The sequence below is a fragment of the Mycteria americana genome, chromosome 13, assembly GCF_035582795.1.
Source record: "Mycteria americana isolate JAX WOST 10 ecotype Jacksonville Zoo and Gardens chromosome 13, USCA_MyAme_1.0, whole genome shotgun sequence".
NCBI lineage: Eukaryota > Metazoa > Chordata > Aves > Ciconiiformes > Ciconiidae > Mycteria > Mycteria americana.
Genome location: NC_134377.1, coordinates 11238611 through 11252306, shown reverse-complemented (window position 1 = coordinate 11252306; position 13696 = coordinate 11238611). Strand labels below are relative to the sequence as shown.

General features: G+C 43.2%; 1 protein-coding gene across 2 annotated transcripts; it reads left to right on the top strand.

The window, feature by feature from the left end:
- The first annotated feature begins 3404 nt into the window (after positions 1 to 3404).
- Positions 3405 to 11811, top strand: RNF34 (ring finger protein 34). 2 transcript variants are annotated; one of them, XM_075515906.1, is made up of 6 exons: positions 3405 to 3562; positions 7262 to 7480; positions 8856 to 9245; positions 9553 to 9609; positions 9857 to 10058; positions 11505 to 11811. In XM_075515906.1, the coding sequence occupies exons 1-6, from the start codon at positions 3557 to 3559 to the stop codon at positions 11690 to 11692; spliced, it is 1062 nt and encodes a 353-aa protein (XP_075372021.1). In that variant the 5' UTR covers positions 3405 to 3556; the 3' UTR covers positions 11693 to 11811. The 2 variants fall into 2 exon arrangements, with proteins under 2 accessions (XP_075372021.1, XP_075372022.1); XM_075515907.1 differs by lacking the exon at positions 3405 to 3562 and adding an exon at positions 3728 to 3957.
- Positions 11812 to 13696: the final 1885 nt, after the last annotated feature.

The following is a 13696-nucleotide window of genomic DNA, read 5'->3' as shown; positions in this document are numbered from 1 at the left end:
TGGCTGTGCCGCAGCCCTCTGAGGAAGGCATGACCGCCACCGGCATTGTCCCAGGCGGGGTAGGCCCCGCATGTCCCGGCGAGGAGAGCCACGCTGAGGAGCCTGAGGAGCAGCAACTTGGCCAGGACATGGCGTTTCTCCACAGCCAGTCACGGAAGAGGCCATGAGGGGATTCGCTGGGCCATACGGGGAGACTGATCCACACTCTGATGCGAGCGTTTCCTTGGCGCAGCCAGAGAACACCGCGGAGTGGATTCATTCCTGTTAGATTGGATTTCTTGCAAATAAATTGTGATGCAATAAAGATATTTCCACCCGTATGTTTTTATTTTTTCAATAATTTGTTAAAGGACTTCATTAAGGTGTCATGTTCCCAAAGAAAATACTCTAGTTATTGTAATAGTTTTCATTTCTGTAAGTGAGAGCAAAACAAAACTCAGTATTACAACACACCTTCGTGTCCCCGGGGATTTCAGTCGAGTTGCTCCTGGTTTATGCCTGGGGGTGGTGAGAGGGAGAGGAGGCAAATCAAGCGTGGGGTGATTTTCTGGAATACATTTACATTTAAGAAACTTAATGTTGTAGTTAGTTGTTACTGGCATAATTAATGACAGCTTCCTAGACCTCAATGAACTAATACTCGTTGTGCTTATCTGAATATAAACCCCAGGAAATAACTACAGCTATTATGTTAGAAAGGTCAATTTGCTGACATTTCCTGAAAATAAACTGTGACAGCTTGGGCGGAAAGACTGAACTGGTGGGGTGGTTTGGCAGGGCGGGGCGGGAGATGAGATAAAGGCCGGGCTGCAGCCAGCCTCTGCAGAACTTGGAGGAAAAAGGAAATGACACGCATCTGGTTCTGACATTTCTGTGTAACGCTCTGAAGCCAACATGTGAACTCTGCTGACAATCCTTCAGCCTATGGTACAGAGAACATTTAGAATAGGCTTTTTAAGCATATTTAAATAAACTCGCATGCCTCCAAAGAAGCAGCAAGAGATGATTTTTGATCGTATTAAATTCAAGATGAGGTAACGCCATTGAAAAACTCATGTTTTATCTTACCTAAAACAGGCTGACACCCCCAAGTAACATGCCGGAGCTTATCAGGTATCAAATAGCCACCGGCTGGGCTTGGGGATATTTAGTGCAACACTGAATCTGTCGAACCAAGTCTCAGTCATCTGAAAACTTTATCAAAAGTTAATTCCAAAGTACTGTGTGCCTCTGGTATAAAAAGTGAATACTATAATGATTCTTCCCACAGGTAGTAATATGCAACCTGAAATTCCCAAATAAAGCCCAGTGATTAACTTTTTTTTTTTTAACTTTACTATAAAATTTTGCAACTTGTTACATTAAAAACAAATGAATACTGCTGGTAAGAATCGCTTCTCTGCCTCGCTCTCTCGTGATGTGTAAACCCTTGGGGGATTACCGAGCTGCAGCACGTCATCACCACTTGTTATTTCATGGCAGAAGTAAACGGGACATCTAGCATTAATAGATTTAAATCTTCTAATGCTGCTTTGGCACAGTCCAGAAGGCTCAGTGAGGGCAAGTCTTTTATTAATAGAACCTCTGCAAACGCTAGTTTTCAGCTACAAAATAGCCGATGGAGTTAAAGATCCTCAGTTAAAAACTATCTATGTGGTTACAATTTAGAGAGGCTAATGCATTAAAAGTGATCTCAAATCACATGTTATGAATATGATTCATCAAGATCTGCCCAAATTAAGGCAGGAGTGGCAACTGCAGCTGCCAGCACAGTCACCAGATCTCAGCTCTGTCAGGCCCACGTTACTCCCTAAAACATCTGTGTTTGGGAGGATTTCTTGCTGGCAAGTCCTTAACAGAGCTAAAGGAAAAATTTTAGGTTTTGCTCGCTTTGGCTCATCTCTAGGACAGAGCTTTTACCCCACTTACAGCGACTGCATGAGGAGCGCTTATGTTTTAATGTAAGATTATTAAAAAAAAACCCTGTGTATAATTTGGTACTTCAGGGATGACTCTCTAAATTGACAGTTTAGGTGACATAGAAGTTTTTAAAAAACAAACTGTACTGATAATTCTTAACATGTCTTAAAGCCATCTCTTGCATGAGAAATGTGGGAAATGTGCCATTGCTTGTTCCAACATGGTATTCACAAGGCTCTTCTACTATCTTTTCAGTCGCTTTGACTAAAATTGCAAGCTATATTGTTGAAAAAAAACCCAAAACCTAGTGTGACGTTTTAAATTAAATTATGCGTAAAAGTTCATAGCATATCGAAAGCTTTTCAAAGAGCATAAGCATTTCCAAAAAGAGATGACTTGATTTTGAATTAAGATGGTGGTGTCAGTGCAAATCCAGAAGTTGGACTGCATGAAGTATCTGCTCTCGATGCTAAAGCTGCCAAGACTGCGCCATTCTCGTGGCGATTACATACCGATTTTTTTTTTACTCAGTTCTTGTGTCTGACTTGCTCCAAAAATAGTTCCAGCCTGCAGAAATTATTAAAGATTGCATGCAACCTTTTGTACGGGTAAATTTGATTTGTGGTCAAAATTTATTTTCAGCCACTTTTGTGTGTTCCTCTTTTTGGCAAAGGCCGCCTTTGTTCTTGGCCCTATGTGCCCTTATGTAAAGGTTTCCTGAAGACTTGGCTAGATTTGTATTGTTGGGGTTTCTTTAATGTAAACTTCTGGTGAAAAGCTTTCAGTTCTTACAACCTATGATTATTATTTTTTTTATATATCCCATTCATAGCATAGAGAAAATAATAATGGCATCTAGAAGCTAGCTGGAACTGGATTTTTAAATAATAAACTTTCTTTTCTATTATTTAAAGATCTTTTAGATCTTTATATAATCTTAAAGATTATTTAAAGATATCACCAAAGGGCTTGGTAGAATAATCAGCACTTTGCCCTTTGGCCTCCAGCATGGAGGCTTTTAATTCTATTTGTGACAAACGCCTGCTCGTACGCAGAGGTGCCAAAACACCTGAATTTTGGTGACTGTCAGATCCACCCCTACCCTGTGCCAGACCCCGGTATTCCACGCCTTCACCAGGAGCTCGCTAGGCGGGTTACAGCCACCTTCACTACCTCGGGGGACCGGCAGCGCCTGGCGTCGGTGTACACCTGCTTAATTACACAGGAAAAAAGCAAAACAACCCAAAAACATGAGGTAGAAGTTCTCTCTTATTTCAGTGACACCATTATTTACGCACTTGCAGCTGTCGGTGCCCTCTTCTTCCCGTGTTTCAGGGGTATTTTCGCCCCCCCCCCCCCCCCCGCGCCCGCGGAACCTCCGCCCCCGCCAACACACAGGCGCTTCCCATCCTCCCATTGGTTCCGCACGCTCGCTGTCCGCGGCGGAGCAGCCAATGGCGTGCGGCGCGGCGGGAAGGCCCGCCCTCCGTGAGGCGGCCCGCTGGAGCGCCGCGCAGGGTGGGGGCCCGCTGGCGGGGGGGGTCGGCGCCGGCGGTCGCCGCGGCGGACGGCGCCCGGTTGAGGCGGCGACGGCGGCGGACAGTGCTGGAGCGTGAGTGGCGGTGGCGAAGCGGCCATGAAGGTGAAGGGGGGCTTCCTCTGGCCAGGAGAGTGTCTTTCTCCTCGCTGCGGGGAGGGAGGAGGAGGAGGAGGAGGAGGGGGGCGAACCGGCGCGTGACGGGGCCGGGACCCTGGTGGGACGGGCCGTGCCGCCCCTCCCTCCTCGCCTCAGGCCGCCCCGCCGTGGCCGCTGTCGCTCCGCGGGCCTGTCCCGTTACCGAGAGATGCCCCGGCCGGGGGCCGCTTTGCCGAGGAGCCCCGGCACCCTCCACTGACTCAGCAGCCGGGCAAGGCCTGGTGTCGCCGCCTGAGGCGAGCCCCCGCCCCCGTCTCCACACACCGTCTGCGGTCGATCCCCGCCGGCGGCGACTGAAGGACTAGCAGGACTCCGAACAGGACGGAGCCGAGCTCGGGGTGGTGCGTGGGGGTTGGGCCTGTGAGGGGGGGCGGCGGTTGGGAGCCAGCCCCCCGGGCCGGTGTGCTGGGGGGCACGGCAGGGGCTGGTGGGGAGGGCCTGCTCCGTCCGGCCGCGGGGCTCGCTCCCCAAAGGCTCTTCTCCGCGTCTGAGGTTGCTGTTATGCTTTCGGGTCAGGGCTGAGGGTTGTGGTGACCGGGGATCTCTCAGTTCGGCGTGTTCTGAGGGGTGCTCGGTCCCTGAAAAAGCTTTGCTTGATCTCAGGGTGGGTGTAAAGATGAAATTTCAGCTAAAAAATAATAAAATCCCTTCTGCTGCTCTGCTCTTGGTCTGCTGGCTTTGATACCACATCCTGTTTGCACAGATGTGTAAGGAGAAGCTCCCAGCTGCTTGGGGTGGGTGTCTTTCTGAGGTGATATTCTCATCAGGTTACTAAACGCCCTTAGAGCCAAAAACAAAAGCAGAGAATTTGAAATGCAGTATTTTGCCCCTATAGGATGCACATAAGGTATGGAGAGAGAAATAGCTGATGGCAGCTTGTGAGAGAATATGGAAGTGGTGACTGATGTAGTTGGAAAAGCTTTTGGTGCGGAAATTGGCAAAATTGTAACTAATGCTCAAGGGAGGGAGTTTTTGTTTTAGTGTGTCTCATTTGTGTCTTGTGTTGGTGCTTTTCAGCATGGTCTAATTCTTTTACAGAGTAATATGAAGAGTCTAGACACTGTAATTCAATTATCCGTTAATGACACTAGTGCACAGAAAGCATCCACAGCTGGCTTAGGTTAAGGAGAAAATTAACGATGCCCATGTTGCCTTACCTTTCACCTTAAAATGACTAAATGCTTGGCAGTAAGTGTAAAGAGATTTTCTGTTTGATACTAACAACATTCATGTATCAAGAATGGGTAACAAAAACTTCCTAAGTATATATTTAGTGTTGACAGTGATATCTGGGCAGTTGTTACAGGCTCTTGAATAAAATAAGTCTGAGAAGCAGGTGTTAAACTATCAGGCAAGGGTTGTGGTAGCAACTGTTATGTCCTTTTAGTTGTTGTGTGTCCTGCTGCTACCGAGACCCCTGAAAAGACCATACTCATATAATGAAGAAAGTTGAATTCTGACGGACCCTTTTGGTTCATTGGTTTTTTTTTCTGTTATTTGTATGTGGCTATTTTTAAATCTTTTAAATGTAAAGCTAGCTCATCAGTTTTTAAGAATACATGAAGAATTAGAGTAATGTTTCTGCAGCTGACAACTTTGCCTTAAGAAAAAATATTTTTAAGAAGTCCTTTAAAACTTGGAGCTCTCTTGGATTAGGTAATTGGTTTTCAGAATGCATTTCTGAAAAGTTAATTACTTTTGCCTAATAAACTAGGATAAGTATGCATAACTTGTTTTGTATAGGAAAAATTAATATTGATCTGTTTCCACTCTTTATTATTGAAAAGTAGAAAACAAGTCTTAGTTTAATAGTTTAATGATTGTCACGGGAGTCTTATGACACGTCAGACAGGCTCCAGGCGCACGGTGTACCTGTGAGTGCAGCCCTGTGCTGGAGCTATCTGTGTCTTGGCTGCAGGTCAGGGAAGAGCCACTGGAGTTCATCCCCCTTGAACTCCATTCGCAGGAAGCTTAGGAAGATTTTCTCCTATGCGTGGGGTGCCCACAGCATGGAGGTTTCTTGTTATGCCTGGGACAAACTTTGCTCTTGAAATACCTGCAAAATTAGACTAGTGAATTTAATTTGTTGCGGGTATATTTGATGTTATTACTGCACACAGAGTTATGTGTTGTACAGCTTAGAAGCAAAATAACCGTGTTCAATATTTTGCTGTGTTGATGTCAGCTTACAACAGTAAAAGTGAAGTACCAGGTTTGCGTGGGTTGGAGAGATGCTTTTGATGTTCCATACTTAAGGCACTTACGTGAAGGTGGTGGTGTAGAACATGTTTGGTCCTATGGCATTGTTTCTCACAGCTTCTCTCTAAACCAGAGTGAGGACTCTTGTCTTCCCTTTTGTGCCCAGTGGTTTGAAAGGAGATGTTCTGGCATATTCCCAGTTACTGTGTTAAGTTCCCACAAATGTAATAGGACTGTGTTCGGTTCAGGGGAAATGTGCAATTTAATATAGAAATTAGTCTAGTTACTACAGGAATTAAAGCACCATTATTGCTGAGCTGAAGTGCATGTTCCAGTTGGTTTAGGTTTTACAGCAAGAACTACAAATCTCAAAAGCAATTATTTTATGTCTTCATGCTTTGAAAAAAAAGATGCTGCCCTGGAATGAAAAACAGAACAGCTCTAACCAGCATAGTTAAGAAAAAAAAGTATGAAAAAAAAATTATGTTTAAAGGAAGTTGTACCACTCAGCTTCCTTTCAGAAAGAACCTGATGCAATTCTGTTTACCTTTTTTTTTTTTTTTTTCCCCAGTAGGTTTCAGTGAGCCACATGACAGTGATTAAACATGTGACCTGAACCACTCGGAGTCCAAATTCTAACTTTAAGTAGAATATGCACTTCTGATAAAGAGTTTAGTGCTAAGGGCTTTCAAGGATAAAAAGTAGCAATTTATTTATGTATTTAGATTTTTTTAGTAGTGTTTTAAGATTAAATTGTATGACTCAAAACTGAAATCCACTCAATATAGAGTAAAGTTCATTTAGAGTTATTTTAATTTGTTAGACATTTTGTAAGACAACGAAACAGCAGGTTCAGAGAGGTCTTGAAAAACATTTCCCTCTCAGAGAAACTAGACCATAACTAGTTTCTAATGAAGATTGGTTTGTTACTTGGAAGTTTGAAGACCTAGAAACGTTTTTTGGAGAGAGTTTTATTGTGAGTCATATAAGAGCTGGATTAGTTCTGGAGAAGATCCTGCAGGGGACAGCTCTGCCCTGAGTATGACAGATTGTTGTGTTGCAGCCTGTCGTCATTTTTGGTTTTGCCCTTCACCTACAACTGGCTGTTAGTCTCTTCCTTCTTTGCTCTGCTATTGTGTTACCTCCTCAGATTCCTTACCCTTTTTGTGCGGAACTCTGCTAGAAGATGAATTATGAAAGCGAGGTCCTTGCGCCTGCGTGAGCCTCTTGGAAGCAAATCTTACCTACTTTGGTTTGCAGCTGGGAAATGGAGATTATTGGGCTGTTACAGACATTAGTGTGCTGAATTCCTGGTGCTCTGGGAATTCACACTGCATGCTTTTGGGATGATGACAGATGGAGTGAAGTAGCTCTGCAGGAGCAAGTCACAGCTGATGTGGACTTTCAGGTATTAATTTTCTTTTTTTTCTTTGTGAATGTTTTCAGGCGGGAGCTACTTCCATGTGGGCTTCCTGCTGTGGATTGCTGAATGAAGTCATGGGTACAGGAGCTGTCCGTGGCCAGCAGGCTGGCTTTGGGGGAGGTGCTGGCCCATTCAGATTCGCACCAAATACAGACTTCTCAGCATATCCATCTCCAGCTGCAGCAGGCACTAACATAGTTTGCAAAGCCTGTGGACTTTCCTTTTCAGTTTTTAGAAAAAAAGTGAGTATGGTTCCTATTACATAATATTTTTACTCATATGAACTGATCTGTAGGCATACTGGGAGACGAATGTGTATTTTTTCCTTAGATAAGGAAACCTGAGGCAGATAGCCAGGAAGGGAGTAAGTGCCTTATTCTGAGGTCACAGGAACTTAATGGCAGACAGGATTAGAAGTTAAGAGGTCTGATGTTCATTAATCGGTGACACATTGGATCTGGTCTGACCTAAAAATTAGTGGATTCTAATTTGTAAGATATGCGTTTTAGCTTCAGAATCTTAAACATTAAAACATCTGTTTTTGAAGATGATACCAAACATAGTGGTTGGGTACTGGAATGAACAAACTGGGTGATGGAAAAGCTAAAAACTGACAATATACTATCACAGTTTCTTTCTGTGAAATACTCGTGTAACTCTGTTTCCTAACCAGGTTCAGTGCTGTTAAATGCTATTGCACTCTGACAGCTTCTTCCTTCATTTGGAGGCAGGTTGGTGGGTTAATGCAGATAAATAAAATTGGGATTGTTAACATTATTTCTATGTATCATGACTGTCCAGCATCATTATTTTGTCCACTCAGTGACCTAATTCTCTGCAGGTCTTTTAGATAAACATGAAGCCTCTTTTTTCACTTTGTGTGTTCAGTTTCCCCTTCCTATGTGTCCTGTTTGCATGGTAAACACCTCGTTGAATTAAGTGTTGTGTATGGACATTTTCTGAAGCTAATATTAATTTACTAAAATCCTGAAAAACTTGAAGAGTTTGGGTTTGTTCACAGCAGATGAGATGACCATTTAAAATCGCTGCTTGAAAGTCTTGCCTAGTGTAGCTTTTGTATGTTGTAGAGAGTCTTTTGAACAAAGCTGTCTTCAGAAATGACATCTGCACATTTGGGGAATAACTACCTACCATGTGGTTCATCACATTTCAAGCCTACTTTGAATTCTTTGAATTGATGGAGGAAGAAGTACGTTCTTTAAAGTTTGGGGATTATACTGTTTTTTACACATGTGAAAAGAGCAGTGACAGTATATTGAAAAGTACTTTAACATACCATAAAATTGACTGTCTTTCAAGTTCGTTTATTGTCTAAACAACTTCAGTACTTCATTCGTTTGTTTATTCATAGTGTTTTTTCATTGAAACCTCAAATCAGCTGACAGTAGTGCTACAAATGCAAGGGACTGCCTTGGAACACCTGCAAAACTATTTGACAGGGCAGTTTTCTAGACTTAAATCCTAAAAGTGGATTAAAAGTCAAAATGGAGATTAAGACACTAATAGTAAATCACATAGCCTGGAGAAGGAAAGAGCAGGGTCTAGATCTGTTTTCTGTGACAGACAGCTGAATGGTTATTTTCTCTTTCTACTTAGCATGTGTGTTGTGACTGCAAGAAGGATTTTTGCTCAGTTTGTTCAGTCTTACAAGAGAATCTCAGAAGATGTTCCACTTGTCACTTGCTGCAAGAAACAGCCTTTCAGCGACCTCAGTTAATGAGATTGAAAGTGAAGGATCTGCGTCAGTATCTGATTCTCAGAAACATACCAACCGATACTTGCAGAGAGAAAGAAGACTTGGTGGATCTTGTGCTGTGCCATCATGGATTAGGTTCAGAGGAGGATATGGACGCTAGTAGCTTGCATTCGTCACGGTCGCAGACTTCGGGGTTTTTTACTCATCCGTTTTCTATGTCTGTATCGGTGTCATCTCAAGGAGAACTTGCAAACAGAAGGGGAAGCACAGGAAATGGAACACCTTCACGGGTATGATAATTGTGTTTTATGGTATAGCATAGCTTGCTTTTTTTTTAATAGGTATGCATCGCTTTAAGATAAAATGCCAGTTGGTGCAGTTCAAGGTGGCAGGAAAAATGCCTTTTGTACTTCTCACCTCAAAACAGAAGATTACCAGATTAAGATTACTAGTTTAGATGATAGATGTGACTTAATTTGGTAACGATTGGTAGCAGTTGAAACTTCAACGTGTCATCTGTGAGCAGTTTGGTACAAAGGAAAATATTTTATAAGGCATAATGTGTTTTTATTCTGATTAGTTTCATTTTGTACACAGGGACAAACAGAAACATCTTCTATAAATAATGAAGAAGAAGAAAGTGCTGAAGAGCAGGTGAGATATGAACTATCCAAAGAATGGGTTTTTGGCATGTGACACAACAAAGTGTTTAGATCTCTGTCAACATTTACTATCACGCTCTAGTTCTTTCAGAGTTAGCTGTGTCTAGCAATACATATCTGCAAATACTTGTTTTAAAAAGAATAAAACTTTAGCCAAGCTGCTGCAGCTTAATGTAGCACCAGATCTGGTGCTCTGAACTTACTGGGACAGTTAAAAACATACAGTTGATGTGTTTCAGACCCCTGGATTGTCCAGAAAGCGAGCGAGGGCATCTTTGTCCGATATTTCAAGTCTGGAAGACATTGAAGGGTTGAGTGTTCGGCAGCTGAAGGAAATACTTGCATGTAATTTTGTCAACTACTCAGGATGCTGTGAAAAATGGGAACTTGTGGAAAAAGTGAGCAGGCTATACAGAGAGAGTGAGGAAAACCACAAGACACGTAGGTTTATCTTTAATTCTCACTTTCATAAGACTACTTATTTTCTGGTTTCCAGTAGCTGGTTCTGCCAACAGAAGGACTTGGTATCTGACTTGGTCTGCTCAGCTGGAACAACTGGAAAGTGTGTTTTAACAACTGAAGCTGCATCTAGAGTAGTTGAACATGGTTCTACTGAGTAAATGAAGCTTTCCAGGATTGTGCTGGTTTTTTGAGACTCTTTTCCAAAGCTGAGAGCTCAGCTTTCACGGTGAAGGTAAAATGGCACAACTGAGAAGCAGTTCCTCAAAGAACATGAAACTTGGCACCTCCACGTCCTCTATTAGGTTTCACAAGGTATTAGCGAGAGCTTCTCAGTAGCTGTCAACAGACCAAAGCAATTCAGGTCTTTTACTGTGGTAGAGAATTAAAAGCTACGGTGGCAGAAGTCCAAGTTTGAGTGGTTTGGTCTCAGTCCATGTTTTCATGATAAGGTGGTTCTGTGGCTGCAGCTCCATGACTAGTATTCTTCTGCCCTCTTGTTACACTCAGTTGGAGTTTGTCACTTGCATGATTGTAGTATATCTACAGACCCATCCCTGGTCACAAAGTATGATCTGAGGAGCAACTTTTTGATGTCATTACCAGCTTGAAAAATGCCTGCCTGGCTCTTCATTCCTGCACCCCGCTGGCAGGCTGTAAAGAACAGGGGACTGTGGTGACTGGAAAACTTATTAGCCTTGGGCCACTTGACGGCCAGATTGTGCCAGCATATACACTGCAGGGGCTGTGATAATCGGGTGTGAAATAATCAGCTAATTGGGGTGGAGAAGGATTGTGAAGGTGGGGGATTGCTGGTGAATGTCAAAACATGGCTTAAGGGAGACCCTCAGTTTTGTCATAAACTGGAATTGAAAACCTTTCTGAAGTCAAGCTTTAAATTCAAGATATCACACACCACACCCCCCCGATCTGACAGAACATTTGGTTATTGATAGGGAATGTTTATTTGCAGTGAAACTTGACAGGTTTTGATCAGTTCTGCCACCTTTAAGGCCTACTTGAGGCTTCCACTTCTTAGTCTGCTTTATTATTATTGAGTTTAATCTTCTGAGGAAAGTGTTCTGCCAAATGAATTAAGCTCAGAGATGGAAAACCAACATGCTCTGAATTTTAATCCAGCACATTATTTCACAGTCATTATGTTCTGAACTGAAAATGGTTTCCGAGTTTAAAGAATGAAATCAAATAGTGGATGTTCACTTAGGTATTTTCTGGTTCTTATTTCGTTGGTTGGTTTTTTGAAGGAATATAGATTAATTCTTAGCTGTGGGTTAGAAAAACTGTTGTGAACAGGGAGCAGCACTACTCCATGCTAAATTAGCTGTATATTTTAGCGGTTGCCTGAGCTAGAACTTAACTGGTTTTCCAGGGCCTGAATGCATGACCTCCCTCTCTGTTGGTTTTCAGAGGGCGAGAAGATGCAGCTGAATGACAACGATGATAACCTGTGTCGGATCTGCATGGACGCTGTGATCGACTGCGTCCTGCTGGAGTGCGGCCACATGGTCACTTGCACCAAGTGCGGCAAGAGGATGAGCGAGTGCCCCATCTGCCGACAGTATGTCGTACGGGCCGTGCATGTGTTCAAATCTTAAACCAAGACCAAAAATGGATTTTATAGTCACCCTTCCAGAATTTCTGTGGGCAGGTGTGCCGAACCTTGGGGCATATGTCAGCTTTTTAGTTCTCAATAAACACAACGTTTTGAACATCAGGATCTAGAAGTTTGTGAAACATTTTTCTACAGCATACTGAACCCTACGGTTGGGCAGTACCACACGATGCCAGTGTGTACAGTAATAGCGCTGCCTGACTTACCTTATTAAACCCACAAACTGTTTGAGTCAAACTGTTTACAGCAGTTCTTGCTCTCTTCTGAAGAATATCACCCTGATTATCGCATTCAGTACTCAGCAAGTGGTCAGAAAACACCTCTGCTCGACCATATTAGTGTTATGTTGTCTAGTGCATTAGAAGCAAAGAATGTATCAGTTGAATATTCTGCTTTTACATAATTATAGAATGTAACTGTTCCAACACTGTTCCTGCAACAGTGTTAACAGTATAAAATATGACTGTAGGAAGCACTGCCATTAACTGCACCTGCACAGAAGCCCTTAAGCGATCTATTTTATGCCGATTGCTTTGTTCAGAATGTCTGCCGTTACCCATGCGCTGTCTTGGCCATTTGTTGTAAGTGTACAAAAAGCTCCATCACTTTGCAGGGCTCTGTTGTTTTGCAGGGCTCTGCCATGTGGTGTCCAAATACTGATTACTAAGTGTTTTTTAGTTTAGGAATAAAATATTTTTTTAAAAAGGGGTATAGTAAACCATATTACTGTGGTCCTTAATCCACTCATGCCTATTGTAACTATTAATCTTATGTGTGATGATTGTACTCCATGTGCTGACAACCTGATGTTACTGTGAATACTAATCAGGGTCAGGAAACTACTTGCTGCTAACATGTGGAATGTAGGGTGTTACTAACCTTAAATGGGAGGGGGGGTTATTAAGGGGATTATTTGTTTAAAACCTCATGTTCACAGACTTCTAACCAAGGCTGAGTTGCTATTAACCCATTGGCTGCTGAGTGACCTGCACCGCTGTCAGCCCTTGTGGGCTTTGTGCCAGCAGCAGGGGTAAGGGTCCTCCTGGAGTAAGAATTTTAACAGCCCTTGCAGGACATCTGAGACAGGCAACTTGGGGAAGACGGGGGCAAGAATAGCTCTTGTTCTGGGGCCAGGCTGCCTGTGGCCAAGCCAGAGGTTGATTATGTTCACTGTAAAAAAAAAAAAAGAGGCCAGTAAGGCCCCAGTCTGCCCTGGATGGTTTTCCTTTAAGCAGGGTCAACCAATGAAGCTAGTTTCTCCTTTTAATTTCCCACCTGCTAGCCAAGTGGCAGGGACATGTTTAGCCTAGGCTGCAGTACCTGAGAACTCTTACCTCTGCTACACTGTCCCACCTGGTCTTCTTGTGTGAAAAATTAATCTGGCTTATAAAAGAGAAAGTAGCTCCTCCTCAAAATAAAATACACAGCTTAGAGACACTGCTGGTTATTTTTCAGAAGGGAGCAAACCTCTCAATGGCTTTATTTTTTAGAAGTAACTTTTTAATGGTACTTAATTCCTGGAGCCTCTGTTCAGTGGGTAAGCTCATGAAGAAAAACATACCCTGTATGTTATTTCCATGCTGGTCATCAGCCACACAAGCTTAATAAAGATTTGTGATGGGCTTTCTCTGCCTCTGTCTCTTTTCTTAACCAGCTCGGGGAGTGCTGATGTTACTCAGCTCAAGCTTTAATATTCTTCTCGAGATGTTACAGGGCAGATTCCAGCTTGAGGAAGGCACATATGTCTATTTTACTCCCTCCTTAGTAAAAATGTGTTGGAATATACCCCCTCAAAGGCACAGGACAAAGACCAAGTGCTGTGCAGTACCACCTGGAGCATGACAGGAGGAGGGGCTTCTGCACTGAACCCTGGCTTTCACCAAGGCTAGAAACCATCACCTGCTCCGTGCTGCAACCCCGTGGGCTCCCTGCCATCACTGCGCATCCCTGAGGCCTGACAACAGCTTGCCCCCAAATCAACCCCACA

Coding starts and splice junctions, on each gene's coding strand:
- RNF34 (XM_075515906.1), top strand. Junction 7,481..8,855: donor TTTCAGTTTTTAGAAAAAAA/GTGAGTATGGTT, acceptor CTTTCTACTTAG/CATGTGTGTTGTGACTGCAA. Junction 9,610..9,856: donor AAGAAAGTGCTGAAGAGCAG/GTGAGATATGAA, acceptor GATGTGTTTCAG/ACCCCTGGATTGTCCAGAAA.